Source organism: Anopheles aquasalis, chromosome 2 (assembly GCF_943734665.1).
Source record: "Anopheles aquasalis chromosome 2, idAnoAquaMG_Q_19, whole genome shotgun sequence".
Classification (NCBI taxonomy): domain Eukaryota; kingdom Metazoa; phylum Arthropoda; class Insecta; order Diptera; family Culicidae; genus Anopheles; species Anopheles aquasalis.
In genome coordinates, this window is record NC_064877.1 from 5,072,808 (window position 1) to 5,087,500 (window position 14,693).

General features: G+C 50.4%; 4 protein-coding genes across 5 annotated transcripts in view; 1 reads left to right on the top strand and 3 right to left on the bottom strand.

Moving 5' to 3' along the window:
- Positions 1–299: 299 nt before the first annotated feature.
- On the top strand, positions 300–2,575 carry LOC126581150 (probable methylcrotonoyl-CoA carboxylase beta chain, mitochondrial). The gene is made up of 2 exons (XM_050244626.1): positions 300–570; positions 626–2,575. The coding sequence occupies exons 1-2, from the start codon at positions 421–423 to the stop codon at positions 2,240–2,242; spliced, it is 1,767 nt and encodes a 588-aa protein (XP_050100583.1). The 5' UTR covers positions 300–420; the 3' UTR covers positions 2,243–2,575.
- On the bottom strand, positions 2,571–4,899 carry LOC126581151 (uncharacterized). 2 transcript variants are annotated; one of them, XM_050244628.1, is made up of 4 exons: positions 4,812–4,899; positions 4,184–4,733; positions 3,984–4,119; positions 3,898–3,912 (listed from the first exon to the last, which is right to left on the bottom strand). In XM_050244628.1, the coding sequence occupies exons 1-4, from the start codon at positions 4,831–4,833 to the stop codon at positions 3,907–3,909; spliced, it is 714 nt and encodes a 237-aa protein (XP_050100585.1). In that variant the 5' UTR covers positions 4,834–4,899; the 3' UTR covers positions 3,898–3,906. The 2 variants fall into 2 exon arrangements, with proteins under 2 accessions (XP_050100586.1, XP_050100585.1); XM_050244629.1 differs by lacking the exons at positions 3,898–3,912; positions 3,984–4,119; positions 4,184–4,733; positions 4,812–4,899 and adding exons at positions 2,571–2,806; positions 2,871–3,384; positions 3,440–3,548.
- Positions 4,900–5,295: 396 nt separating this feature from the next.
- Positions 5,296–10,599, bottom strand: LOC126581152 (DNA topoisomerase 2-binding protein 1-A). The gene is made up of 4 exons (XM_050244630.1): positions 10,325–10,599; positions 6,406–10,252; positions 5,904–6,319; positions 5,296–5,832 (listed from the first exon to the last, which is right to left on the bottom strand). The coding sequence occupies exons 1-4, from the start codon at positions 10,436–10,438 to the stop codon at positions 5,407–5,409; spliced, it is 4,803 nt and encodes a 1,600-aa protein (XP_050100587.1). The 5' UTR covers positions 10,439–10,599; the 3' UTR covers positions 5,296–5,406.
- Positions 10,600–11,188: 589 nt separating this feature from the next.
- Positions 11,189–14,693, bottom strand: part of LOC126569183 (fasciculation and elongation protein zeta-2) — a 5,916-nt gene continuing 2,411 nt past the window's right edge. Inside the window, exons 2-5 of the mRNA XM_050226106.1 lie at positions 14,184–14,539; positions 13,862–14,110; positions 13,702–13,788; positions 11,189–13,622 (exon numbers count right to left, since the gene is read on the bottom strand). Of these exons, the coding sequence (XP_050082063.1) occupies positions 13,540–13,622; positions 13,702–13,788; positions 13,862–14,110; positions 14,184–14,539 (775 nt within the window). The 3' untranslated portion in view covers positions 11,189–13,539. The remainder of the gene's footprint in view (positions 13,623–13,701; positions 13,789–13,861; positions 14,111–14,183; positions 14,540–14,693) is intronic.

Genomic DNA, 14,693 nt, shown 5'->3' on the forward strand with positions numbered 1-14,693 from the left:
AGCATCACGCGCCGACTGTCACTCCTCTGTTTATAGTGCAACGTTATTGAGTTCAATCAGTCGAGCGAGAGGGAACAAAGGGCAGAATACGCACGAAAATCATATTCTAAACCGAATTTTCCGAATGTTTTAACTTATGTTTGCTGATAATGAATTTTTAAACGTTTTCTCCCCTTCAAAATTGTCTTAACTTGCCTTTTAATTTTCTTATCAGAACTGCTCTAGAGCAGCGCACGTCGTTATCGCCGTTATCGCCGTAAATACCGCGCTGTCGCGTTGGTTGTCAAAGCGCAACGCAATCCGCCTGCGCTCATGTTTACATAATCGCACCATTTAACCCGTTCCACACGCTCGACCGACCTTCGCATCGAGGTGCGACCAAACCCACCTGTTCCCTGGCACCAGCCCACACAGTGCAAGATGCTGTCCAAAGCGCGAATTTTATTTTCCCGTACGATCGCGCACCAGGGCTCGTTAGCCCGGTATCTCAGCCCGCAGCTACGATCGGTGCACGTTTCCGAAGCGAACGTGCTGGCCACGGAAGTGAACCGACAGTCCGAGGAATTCAAGGTCCGGTGCCACCGCCTCTCCGCTCCTTTGGTACTAATGATCACCCTTTCCTCAGGAGAACTATGGACAGATGAGTGAACTGGTGGACAACCTGAAGCGCATCACCGGAGATGTGCTGAACGGTGGAGGCCCTGAAGCGATCAAACGTCACACCTCGAAAGGAAAGCTGCTGGCACGCGATCGCATCGATCGTCTGATCGATCCTGGATCCCCGTTCTTGGAGCTGTCTACGCTCGCAGCATACGAAATGTACGGCAAAGATGTGGTCAACTCGGCGGGGATCGTAACGGGAATCGGGCGCGTACAGGGCGTCGAATGTGTGATCGTGGCAAACGATGCGACCGTGAAGGGTGGCTCGTACTACCCGGTCACGGTGAAGAAGCATCTTCGGGCCCAGGAGATCGCACAAGAGAACAATTTGCCCTGTATCTATCTGGTCGATTCCGGTGGTGCCAATCTGCCCCGCCAGGCCGACGTCTTTCCGGACAAGATGCACTTTGGGCGCATTTTCTACAACCAGGCGAACATGTCGGCACTAGGCATTCCGCAGATTGCGGTCGTGATGGGGAGCTGTACGGCCGGTGGCGCGTACGTACCTGCCATGGCCGACGAGAGCATCATTGTGAAGCGCCAAGGGACGATCTTTCTCGCTGGCCCTCCACTGGTACGGGCCGCCACGGGAGAGGTTGTATCGGCGGAAGATCTCGGTGGTGCCGATCTGCACTGTCGCACATCCGGTGTGACCGATCACTACGCGGTGGATGACGAGCATGCTCTGTACCTGGCACGACAGGTGGTGAAGAATCTGAATCGCCCCGGTACAGCGACGTATGACGAGCTGGCCAGTACTAGCACGAGCACGATGATGGCCCACGAGGGGCTCACCTTTGGCAAGGATCCGGAACCACCTCGCTACCCAGCTAGCGATCTGTACGGTATCGTTGGCTCGAACCTGACGAAAAGCTTCGACGTACGGGAAGTGATCGCTCGCATCGTTGACGGGAGTCGGTTCACGGAGTTTAAAAAGTTTTACGGTGAAACGATCGTGTGTGGGTATGCACGGCTGTACGGCCAGCTGGTCGGCATAGTCGGTAATAACGGTGTGCTGTTCTCCGAGAGTGCCCTTAAGGGGGCCCACTTTATTCAGCTGTGTGCCCAGAAACGCATTCCACTCCTGTTCCTGCAGAACATTACCGGGTTCATGGTGGGTCGGGATGCGGAAGCCGGTGGTATTGCCAAGAATGGGGCCAAGATGGTGACGGCCGTCGCTTGTGCAAACGTTCCCAAGTTGACGCTCATCATCGGTGGCTCGTACGGTGCCGGAAACTATGGCATGTGCGGTCGAGCGTACTCACCGCGCTTCCTGTACATGTGGCCCAACAGTCGCATCTCGGTAATGGGCGGGTCACAGGCGGCCGGTGTGCTAGCGCAGATTACGGAAGAACAGTATCGGCGTACCGGTCGCGAGTGGACCGAGGAGATTGGGAATCGCATTAAAGCCCCGATTGTGCAGCAATTCGAAGCCGAAGGCTCACCGTACTACAGTACTGCTCGACTGTGGGACGACGGTATCATCGATCCGGTCGATACCCGTCGCGTACTGGGATTGAGCCTGCAGGCTGCACTCAACCAACCGATCGGCCAGAGCCGTTTCGGTGTGTTCAGAATGTAGAGTGCATGCTCCCACCGAGCAGCAACGGACAATGCCAGAATTTTGCATTTATCTAGTAATTAAGCTCGAAAGTCAGAACCGTGCCTTGGAGTTTGACTACTCGCCACGCGGATTTCAGTAACCAGGGAAACCAGAAACGCATTTCTTCCGAACACATTGCATTATGAATGCATTCCAGCGACAATAATGGACCACCACCACGGTATTGTCATGGTCGTCATCGTCGACGGTACTAAGTGCCAGAACCTAATTCCGATTGAATGTAATTTTGTGATTGGAGCGGGTATGCCTTTATTATGAATATTTTAAATATATACCCAATTATTCCTCAAGGATTACGTTTATTTTATTTACTGATCCGGCGCTACAAATGACTACAAGCGAGCTTCACTTCCTGAAGACGATCACTTACAATTCATACGACATATCGGGCAGTCTGAACTATTCTCCAACCAACGATCGATGCACTCGGTGTGGAACTGGTGACTACAAGACAGCAAACGAAGGTGATTTTCATCCATTTTCTCGAAGCAGATTGGACAATCTAACGCCTCGGTGTTTTGCCTGTTTTGATTAAGAATTACAGTGAATGCATGATCAAAATTACCTTATCGTAGCAAATACGTACGCGCTTAATGGAACGTCGTCACAATCTGAGTAAATCCCCACGGTGCTCGGTTGCAGAAAGATGGCCAAAAAGCGAACCAACTCGGTCTCATAATCAGAGCAAAATTGGCCACGCAGCTCTAGTTCTTCGTCATACCGCCGCTGGCTGGGGAAACAATGGCGCGAGATCAGATGCTCGATGAGTCCCGGATCACTATCAATATACTCCGTTGAGTTCTCTAGCCGGAAGCAAACACAAATTGGACAGCGGAACTCCACCTTCTCAACGCTAGACTCCTGCTGCTGTAGGTGATGCTGCAGGAGATAATGGTCGTAAAGTGCTTCAATTGATAGTTTATCCTCACCACAGAGGGGACACGTGTAGAAACTGATGGCGTCGCACTGGTCGTGACCATCCGCTTGCTCCAAAAGATCGTCGAACGAAATCACCCGCTGAAGCGGATGAAGCAGCCTATCACATGGTGATCCTAACATGGGACAGGTCAGGCAGCTTAGCCGTTGGCCTCTATGGAATACTGGAACAGCAAAAACAGTTACATGTGAGAATTCATTGATTTTTTGGTTACTTACTATATTCCATAGTGAACTCTAACGACTGCTATTCGTGTGATTGCAACCTCCATTCGGAAACAGGCTCCATTCGCTAATGCGTCCTGCGGCGATAAGGCATTACTTCGAACGGCCATTGCAGGTAGCTGGTGATAAACGAGTAATACAGCCGGAAATGGCGCAATCTAATTTCCGCGAAAAAAATGCCAATCTTAATCCAAGAATGTCTGTGTTACAAATTGTCGATTCGGCGAATGCGAGATAGCAATTCTAGAACGCTCATCACTCATCATAAATCAATCATCACGCGATTAATTGATAAAACAACCATTGATTTCGTCATACAACGTATTCAGCTCCACGTCGTATTGGCTCTTTCATCGTCCCTACTCTCATACGGCACCATGGATCAGCATGGCTGTGAATGCTCTCCGTGACCGCAACTAACTATTTTTCGACTTTGCTCTTCTTGTGTTGATCGATACTCTTCATATCTATTTTATTTAAACGGGTTAAGGTAAATTTTTATTTGCATGGTGAGTCACTAACAGTCCGTGCGACATACAGGGCATTGTCGACTCTGCTCCAACCAACGATCGATGCACTCGGTGTGGAACTGGTGACTACAAGGCAGTAAACGACGGGAATTGTCATCAATTTTCTCGAAGCAGATCGGACAATCATGCTGCTCGGCGTTTTCCCTGTTTTGATCAAGGATTGGGGTGAATGCAAAATCAAGTAATCCATAGGATAGTAAGTACATACCCGCGCAATGTGAGGTCATTCATGGCCGTACTCAATGGGGTGTCAACATTGGAACAAAGCCCAAAGATGTTTGGTGGTAGATAACAGGTAGAGAAGCGAAAGACCTTCATTAGTTTGCGATCAACACCTAAATTTTCATTGTGAGCAACATTTGTCACGTATTGATGTCCAGGGAAAGAATGGCGTAAGAGGAGATGCCCGACAAATCCCAAATCATCATCGATGTACTGCTTGTAGTCCTTTCGACGGAAGCAAACGCAAACTGGACAGCGAAACTTCCTCCGTTCCTCACTGGATTGCAAGTGATGTTGCAAGAGAAAATGCTGGTACAGGGCATAAATAGACAATTCGTCGATAGCACAGACGGGGCACGAATAGATATCGAACCTTGGTGGAAAACGAAGGTAGGCTATTATATACAAAAACGGATCGAGGATCAACGCTCTATCCACCCAAACTTGACGCATCACTTGCTGGGCCGGATGATGATACTTTGAGCATTGTTTTAATCTTGACTCCGGACAAACCAGGCAGTATAGCCCACCGGGACCTGAAACGCAAGAAAGAAATACATGTGAGGTAAACCCTCGTTTAGGTTTTACAAGAAAGGAACTCGGAATCTATTTACGATATTCAAGCGCAGACGGCATCGACTACTATTGGTGTGATTGCAGCTGCACAAAACTTGTCTCCACTCGGTAACACGTCTTACGAAGGTATGGCAGCACTTCGGCAATGCATGGCCGCTTTCCAATAATGATAGAGAAGATAAGGTAATTTAGATGCAGAATGATAATGTAACGCAAACGAAAAAAAACACTTTATCTCATTCCAAAGTATTAATCTCATATAAACGCTAATCTCTTTCCATGAACTGTGCGTGCATATTGTATGTGTACGAATTCCTGAACATTCACTCTGGCACACAACAATATTCGTCATTTCTGGACACGTCCTAAGGGCTGTGTGTGAGTACTCGTCCTGTAAATGAGTCTGTTTTAGTACAGCTATGTCATTCTGTGCAGACTCATTAAGGGGAATAGATTCTTCAGACTAAGTTGGTATCAATTAACAATGAACACCGTAGCGCTCATCTTACGTGTAACTGTTGGAGGCACCATAAATTTGATTGGATTTATTTTGAGAGCTTGGCACTTGGAATTGTAATGACGATAACGATTCCTTAATAATATCGTTTTCTTTTATAAGAGGCAGAACATGACTTATGCGGACAGGCGGAACTCGTTCTCGGCGGGGAGCTTTGTGGACGTTAGGTACGCATTCAGATACATGATGGAGAGCACGGAAACGCCGGCCTCACCCAGCACCTGCTGATCTTCGTTCGACAGAGTCGCTTTGCGATCGACGAAACAATGCGTGGCCGTCATTGCCTCTTCCGAGTCGATGAACGGAGGCTCGCAGTCCAGCACGTGACCTCCGCCCGATTGCAGCAACCGCACCAGCGTAGCCTTACCCGCAGGCACCAACAGCACACGGAATCCGGTAAATGCACCATCACGCTTTCCACCATCGGTGGCAATCCGTTTGCGCCAGGTGTACGATGCCGTCGCGGTTTCCTTGTCACTGGCCAAGTCGAGCTGTGTTAGGTTGGCAACCGCCTTCGGATTGCCCCATTCGTAGGATTCCTCCTGTAAAGCGCAATCGTTCATTATTATTGCTCTCCTATGCCACAACGAATAACAAGCCCATCGAGACTTACATCCAAAAAGAACCCGGCCTGCAAGCTATCCTCGATGTATTTCGTAGACAGTACCCACTTGCCGGCCGCGATGGCGGACAGTGTCTTCTCGCCCCGATTCGGTCGGTTGCTGATCACGTGCGTACAGGACGGATCGTAGCGAGTCATATCGGCCACTTGGCCATTCAACTGTTGGATGTGCTGCACCAGCTGTACCCGCATTTCGTCGGACACTCCGGAAATGGCAAACAACGGTGTTCCGCGGTACACCATACGTTTCGGTGCATCGTGTGCTGACATGACACTTTCGCGTCGAGAGTCGTTGCTATCCTCGCGACTGGTTTCAGCCGCGTGCGACGAAGGTACTTCTTCCTCCACGGGCGGAACATTCTCGGAGCCACGATCACGCCAAACGACACCACCAACACCCGGAAGTTCTGAAAAAAAAACAGATTAGAATAGCAGTAGCATCGAACGCAAATGCAGGTCAACAACCCGACCTATTCAGAATCAAAATACCTACCGGAATCGTAGGTCTCTACCTCGGTGTACACCGGTACACCTGCCGCTTCCTCAGTATCTGCATGGTATTTGGGCTTCTTTTTGGCCGAATCGCGGGTGGCCGAGATGAAATCGCAAAACTTGCGCACGTTCTCATCCACCTCAGCCACAACCACCGGTTGCTGGTTCTCCTCCTGCTCCTCCTCCTCCTCCTCCTCCTCCTGCTCCATTGCCCTTCTGGACCGCTTTTCCGCACTCACATTGGCACCTTTAGGCGTCTCTTGCCTATCAGACACCGGTACCGACACCGACGATTCTTGTTCCTGACCAACGTTGCGAGATTGTACTGGAACAGCAGTGGCTGCTTTCGGTCGTGGTGAAGCCTGTGTCGCCGCTATTTCATCCTCCGGATTATCCACCATCGGCTGCTTCGTAGGGTTCTGTTCCTTCTGCCCTTGATACTGCGTGTTGTACCGTGACTCAATTTGGTTGACGTACTCTTCCCCGAGGTTGTTGCGGTAAAATCGTCGCTTGAATTCACTTAGCGGTGTGCTGAGGCGTCGGTTCTGTTGTGATGGTGTTCCGCCTTCCGTCGCCGCTGCACCTTCTTCGCCTCCCTCCTGTCCTCGTTTACCCTTGTAGAACCTGTCCCAGTATTGTAGTTTGCGCTTGTGATAGGCATGATTCTCGGGGCTCGCATCCGGCCGATAGCCGTAGGGTGTGACCGGTTTCGTCATGCAATCGGGTAAGGTCGGTGTGCGGATGTGACCGGCATTGGAACCCGTTCCACCGGCAGCCGGTGTCGCCAGCAGCTCCTGCATACGCCGTGTCCGGGGCGTTACCTTGCGGTCATCCTCTTCCGCTTCCTTCAGCGCACGGTAGAGCACACCCCGGACAGGAGTTTCGAACTCTTGCACCCGCTGCGTTACGCTCAGTGCCTCGTACTCACCGGCGGCCATTACCGGTGTTCCCTGAGCGCTGCTGCACGATGGGGAGCTGCCGGCTCCTGTAACCGGGGAATCCACCCGCAAGGCAGGGGTACGGCAGCCGGCGTCGGTCGAATTATCGCAATTGGCACGCGCTGCTGCGATCATCTCCCCGTACTGATCACACTCCTTCGAGTACACTTTCCACTCCGCGGGCGACAATTTCCGCAGTTCCGGTGTGGAGAGACTGTTGAACGCGTACCGAAAGCCGGATTGGTCTTTCTTCTTCTTCTCCGTAATGTACTGAAACTGTCCTGCCCCACTGATCGCAAGATTGTCATTCGATGAGACGTGCATTCGAGAGCCCCGTGCATTCGGAGTGGTAAACCCGGTACGGTCCGGTACGGGAATGGCCTCTGCGCGCAACGTGTCCAGATCGCGCTCCCCGGTTGTTGTGATCATCAGAGACGTTTTCGATGGAAAGCGCGCTCGAGAGCCCAACGTTGGAGTGGTAATATCGGCCCGATCTGGAGGTACGATCTCTGCACGCATCGTATCCAGATCCAGCTCATCAGTGGACGTGGTAGGTAGGCAGCCGGTACCACCGGCATCATCCGGTACGTTCTTCGACGAAGCAACCGAATCACCCACGAGAAATGGATTCTCGGCCACTCTTCGCTTCTGGCGGATACATTCCCGTAACCATTCGGCCGACACGACGGTCAGGCTCCACTGAATGGCCGCGTTGTATTTGGCACCGTTTGCCTCTTTACAAAGCAATAGTGGGGCCGCCTTACGGACGAGTCGCTCCTGTACGCAGGCCCCCAGTATGCTACCGAGCTGGATGAGAAACGATCGTTCCGCACCGGAGTACGAGCTGATCACCAGCGTTTCCCCCTCGAGGGGGCGCGGATCGTCTTCACCGTAGATGATCGGCTCGTAGTAGTACTCCATCGGTTGACACTGTCCCTCCTGGATGGACGTTTCAAGCCAGATACAGTTAACCGTTTGCCTGCCACGGATCGTAAAGTCGACCGTCCCGATGCAGGACGTCGGCAGGACGATAAAGTCCACCTCATCGTGGTAGTTCTCATCAACGATCGTACCACCGCACTGTCTCAGATCGGACACGATACGCACCGCGTCCTCCTCCGGGAAGCCAAAGACGAACAGTGTTCGACCCAGCATAAAATCCGGGCATGCATTCGATTCTAGCTCCGAGTCGTAGTACTGGCTTCCGCTGCTTAGGGCCGTCGATGAAGCCACGGGAACCGGGATGCCGATGATCGAATCCTTCTGGCTGGCGGCCGGTGGTAGCTGTTCAGCCTTGTTAGCCTCCAGATACTGCATCATGATGGACTGCTGTTCGGCGCTGGCCACTGGTGCAGGTGGCACCGATTCCTGGGGAGTGCCAGGGCCATCATCTTGCGTACTCGCGGTGGTCGTTGGTGTACCATCGTCCAGTCGAAATTTGGGAATCTTGGGCCGCTTGAAGACGTCACTGTTGAGGCGTTCCAGATTTTGCTTGCTTGAAGGTGACGGTGGTTCCGGGACGCGTGCCACGATACCGGACTTACCGGACGGGCGGAACGCGTACTCGGTGCCCTCTTCCGGTTCCAGCTGTTTCTGTTCGATCGATTTCGCGAGCCAATCGAGCGTCACCAGATGGGCCGAGGAATCGCGCAGTTGCCTCATCTCCGAAGAGAGCTGCTCTCCGACAATCACATGGCTAACGGCGCCCGAATGCTCATCGTAGCGTACGGCACCGAGAGCATTGAGGATTTTGTTCAGCTTCTCCTTCTCGTCGCCCGTGAAGCCACTCAGGTACACGCTACAGCCGTCCAGTAGGGGGCCCGCCTTTTTGGCCTGCTGCACGGTCATGCGAACCAACACCTCGCGATATGCATTAGCGACCGGACGTGCCTTTTGCTGCGATTTCACCACATTGTCGTCCTTCCCTCCTGCACTCGACATGACGCTCTCGTTGATCGTTAGATTGCGACCGGAAAAGTTGGCGTGCGATATCTCCGACAGTTCCGTGCAGTCCGGATTGAAGTCAGAACTGCGTGCACGGCTGGCAGAAGCTCCAGCGGTGGCGGTTGCGATGGCGCCTGCATGGGGATCGTCTTTCGTGGGGGTTGAGGCTTTAATGGTTTTCACCTCGTACCCACGAATTGGCAGCGCGAATCCCGCGCTCACACTATCCTCGATCCATTCCGGCGTAAGGCATTCCTTCTTGCTGCGTACTGCCGCCTGAAATTTGGCCGTACCCTGACCGGACCGCTCTAGGATCAGTATGTCGGTGATTTCCGATTTGAATGCCCCGATGTAGTTGCCACCGTTCTCTTCGATCAGCGATTTGATCTCGTTCTTCCGGGTCAGCGGCAATCCGGTGGAGGTGACGGTAAGCGAATAGAACACCGGCAATCGATGGCGCGTCATGAAGGGCTCATCAGTTGCGTTCACCTCGCGCTTCTGGCTTTCGTCCCATACCTCTTGCACCCAGTCCGGGTGCAGAATCGGTAGCTTGATCTTGGCCGCCTCCTCGTACTTGACCGATTTGACCGTCGATGCCACGAGATGGGTACAGCTCCCGTTTAGCACGTCCATATAGTAGCCACCCATGTAAAACACGAGCTGGCTTATGTGGGCCTTTTCCTTCGTTTTCAGTCCCGAACTGCACACGATCAGGTTGCGCATGGCCGTCGTAAACACCGGGTGCTTCCCGAGCGGTATCGTTTCGTTGCCCATGAAACAGCGGATCAAACACCGGGGTCCGATGACGGTCGACTGCGCCTTCGACTGCCGTTCGAAGGCCGGCCCGGAGAACTTTTCAAACACAAACACGTGCCTCTTGGTCATTTGGGTCTCGTTCAGCTTTAGGCAGTCCCCTTCGCTGATCCATTCCTGCAGCTGATCGTTGTCGTGGTGCTCGCGTGCGGTCTACGGGGGCAAGAGGGTGGACAAAGGAAAGCGTTAAACGACTACCTGTGCGGCCGTGTCGCTGATGCTTACCGTGTACGCCATTTGCATGTCTTCGGACGCATTTTCATCCGCCATTTCACCCGCGGGCAGTACAAAGTACAGCTTGGCAAGCTGCTGCTCGACGATCATCGAAACACTAGACATTGTGATTTTCAAGGTTCGGCAACTATAAAACTTTACAAATACACGATACGGTTCGCATCCCTTTAGCACGGCTACAAGTTGGGCTGAAAAATCGCTTCGTTATGCCCAGGCAAACAGATGTATCTGTAGCTATAGCTTTTCAGATCGCGCACACGGCAAACTCAGCGCCAAGCCTGCTGTGGTGCTAAGGAAATATTCAAATTGACAGAACGACGGTTTTGGGGGGAAAATTGACCGACGCTGTAAACGGGACCGGTGCGGTTGACAGCCAACAGACAGCATGCATGCTGTGAGTTATGCTAATTTCCGTTCAAACGGTGTCCGACACGACCGTTGAGGAATAGATTGCCGACGAATAAAGAGATTAATGTTTGTAGTTAATATTCGAAGCACTTTTATTTGCCCAATAAATGTGTGAGATTCTGGGTGTGTGTTGCAGCTCATTCTCAATTTTAGATTTGCTACACATGCACATGCTTGTGTACCCTCGTGCAGCATGGCCAGTTTTGCGATGAAAAGTTGTGCCCCGGTTTTACTCGTTTACCTCATCATCATCATCTCGAGTCACTATTGCGCTTGATCCTCAATCACATTTCTATCTGTACGCATAAATATGCATCTGGGTTTAACCGTTCTAGCGTTGCTGCTGGATTTTGAAGTTCGCCCCTGCTCTGGTTCTTTTTTGTAGAGTATTGATTTGTGATTCGAGAAAATTCATTTAACTATTGCTCTAGGTCCTTGCTGCGATATAGGATATTGTTGTTTCGCTTGGTGTGTAAATGCCTTCCAGAAGCTTTATATCAGTGTTAACAAAATTGAGGTGTTCGAATAGGACGTGGAAAAAGTTATTATTTTTTTGGTATTATTGACGGTAGACGGTCGGTATCTCTCTTAATGCTTGAAAAGGTTGATCCTTGACCAGGTGTGGTTGTGAAATCAAGCTGAGGAGATGAAACACTTTGATCCCTCGGAGGTGCGAGGACAAAATATACAACCATGTACCCGGAAACGGAGCTACACTGTGTGTGCTTCGGAGACAAACTAATGCCACCAGAACGTGCCCTGGCGAATCCGCTAAATCTTTTTTGTCTTCTTTCTACTACGCTACAGTAAAGGGCGCAAAAAGTTGGCAGCAAAACGGAAAAGGAAAGCTCTTACAACACTAGAACAGCAGTGTCGTCATGCCATAAAATGAAGTGGTTAACCGGCAATAGATGGTGCACGCATCCATTACAATACCTTTGCTAGGTCTCTGTTTTGGCTCTTACTGACTAAACCATGTTTGATACACATATTTCATTTGTTGTATATATATAAATAACCTTTCTCCTATGTCTCCTTTCCTCAACACGGAACCGGAACCATCGCAAGTGGAGCCTGCACATCATTTCCCTTTGATTTGGGATTCTGTTTCTTGTATTCTCCACACCACGGGAGGCGGTCAGTAGACTCCGTTCTACATTCCCCCTTTATCGTACTTATTCACGTAGAAACACGGCATTTATATGGGGATCATTAAATGTATTCATTTATTCAAGTTGTTTGCTTTTACGTGTTTAAGGAGATACTACACAATTCTCGAAGCTAGGAGAGTGCGAAAACGGTTTTCGAAGCGTATTTATATAACTTGTGTTGTCTCTAAACACAAACAATATTCTAACTCAAAATTATATGGCATTCGCACCTGTGCACATGCATGTGTCCCTCTGCGCGGCACATTCTTTGACTTCATCATCGATCGCTAAACGGTCCCGAAGAAGGCGATCATCATAGTGAATAGTTAACAGCTTAGTGCTTCTGTTATTACTTCCGCTCCACAATGCAATACTAAGTTTTGCCGAGCCAATTTTTGTTCGATCGATCTTTTGCGTGTGTTTGAAGGGGATGTTCGCAGCTGCCGTTAGCGGCTTGCTGGGCGTTTGTTTGCGCGCGCACTGGTATCTACTAATCTCTAATATTGCTCAAATCAAGTAAAAATTTAAAAAAAATCTTCACATCATTGCACCACACAAAAAGAAACTTGTAAAGGAACTATATAACTCGAACTCATTTTTCCTCCTTCATCATCGTCACCGCCATATATCATCTGTCGATCGCTGTACGTTGAGAAGTTATGGGTATTGACTAGTGCAATACGAAGTGAAAACGAGACACGCGCGGTGTCAAACCCTTTCTTCCCTCAGTCTCTGTACTCTGATGGCAATACCGTTCACTCGCATGAATTCTGCACGGACCAGAAAGAATATAGTATATAAATCTATATAAATATCGACATAATCAACTTCAGCCAGGCCCGTGGCCGTCGTCGTCATCGAGATGGAATGTTCATCTTGTCGGAAAGCATAATCCATTCCACCAACGGTCGACGAATGATCGCTATTTGAGGAGCGGGCTAAAAACACACCAGCAGCTTTCCGCGAACGCGGCAATATTCTTCTTCTCTATACATCTTTGGAATTGCGTTGGAGGAGATGGATTAGAAAACTCGAATCATTTGCCACACGCAATGGCAACATCATCGCGTAGATTCAACATTTTCTAGCATTTCGTCAGGACGGGCATGGCGGATCGAGTGGCGATTGGATTTCGATAGACTAAAAGGAAACATTCAGAAATAAATAATAATCATGCACGAGCCGTCGTCTAGTGCAAATGAAGATGCCGCCCGATGGATGAACAATCCGAACGGAGACGAGCGTTTTAGGAGCAATAACGAAACGATATACACTTAACACTAGAACACTCTAAGCAGTGGCATTGCATAGCCAGCGGTATAGCAGCATAGGTAGTAGGTCCGCCGAGTTCCTCCGCGGAATTTATCGGGTTTTTTTTCCTTCTTTTGTCTAATGTAAAATATCTTTTGCGCTTGTATTAATCCGTACGTTTTAGCACTCGCACTCTAGCGCTCACCTACCGTGGCTGAGAGTAGAGCTCAAAATTACCTATACAAACCGACGACACACGTCCGTACCGAGTCACCTCCGTCGATCACCATCGAATGTCATGGGAGCATTGTGAAGCCGAATGGACCGAAACTCCTCCGGTCGACCGCAAGCCACACTGCTGCGTTATGGTGCCGGAGGAAATGAGATTCTGGGCTCTTACGTCGGACACAGCACCTTCAGAATGTAGTCCGTCAACAGCGTCGGAACAGTTGGGCTGTCTTCATTGATGGCTTTCAGAACTGCAAGGGAGAAAGCAAGTGGTAGCGAGACATTAAATGATCTCTCCGTTCAACTCTTCTGAATTCTCTTTCTACTTACTCTTTATCAGCACTTGCAGCGTTTGGTTGTCGGGTGTGCTGTTCAGTTGATAGGGAATGACTGTGGTGAGATACTTGGGGTCCATGCCTGGAAGGAATTTAATAGGAAAAGAACTTGTTAAGAACGACATTCAACTGCCACCGGTTACCCCAATACATACCGGAACTGTTCTGAATGTTTGCTGAAGCTTTGCCACCTGCTTTTCCCTTCTTCTTCTCGACGTGGTACTGACGGCGGCGGTTCTGGACTGCAAGCAGCAGCGAGATGAACGTGTTCTTGAGCTCCTTCTCGTACTCCAGCTCATCACGCAGTGCCAGCTCGGAGATCAGCGTTTCGGAAAACTCACGAATCAGTACCTCCATCTCCATGTACAGTTCGTTCAGCTGCGTAATCGACAGGCATCGTAGTTCTGGGAAAGGAAAAGGAAACAAATGGAAAGGTAAGTCACGTACGTTCGTGCGGCGACCGTATGTCATCCTTACTTTCTTCGTAGAGCGGGGAACCAAGCACTTCCTTTGCCTTTTCAATAACTTCATTCTCCAGCTGCCCATCCTCGGAGCCAGTTTCGTCCATAATATCGTCGATCTCCTTGATGACCTCGTCGGCCGTCTTGATGGGATCGTCCGCATGCAGACCGTTCAGTATGAGCGCATGCATATCCAGATCGCTCGCAACTGCTTCATCCTCCGAGCTGAGATCCTGCAGCAGATCATCGTCCGGTGAGCCAGGTTTACGCATGCCAAGGTTCAGCGCCGGTACGTGCAGCTGACGTGCGTACGTTTTCGACCAGTCGATCGGCAGAATATTCCCGAAATTGCCCGTTATTGTCCACCACATCCTGTCGCAAAGATAATGGTGGTTTATGCATTAGCTAGAGGTCGATTGTTCGAGTTTGATCGCAAAGCGGAAGCTCATATATGCGGCGCTGACCATTCTATTGCTAAACATCCAATACCCCAGGGCCCCACGGAAACCATACCTGTGAGTGAACG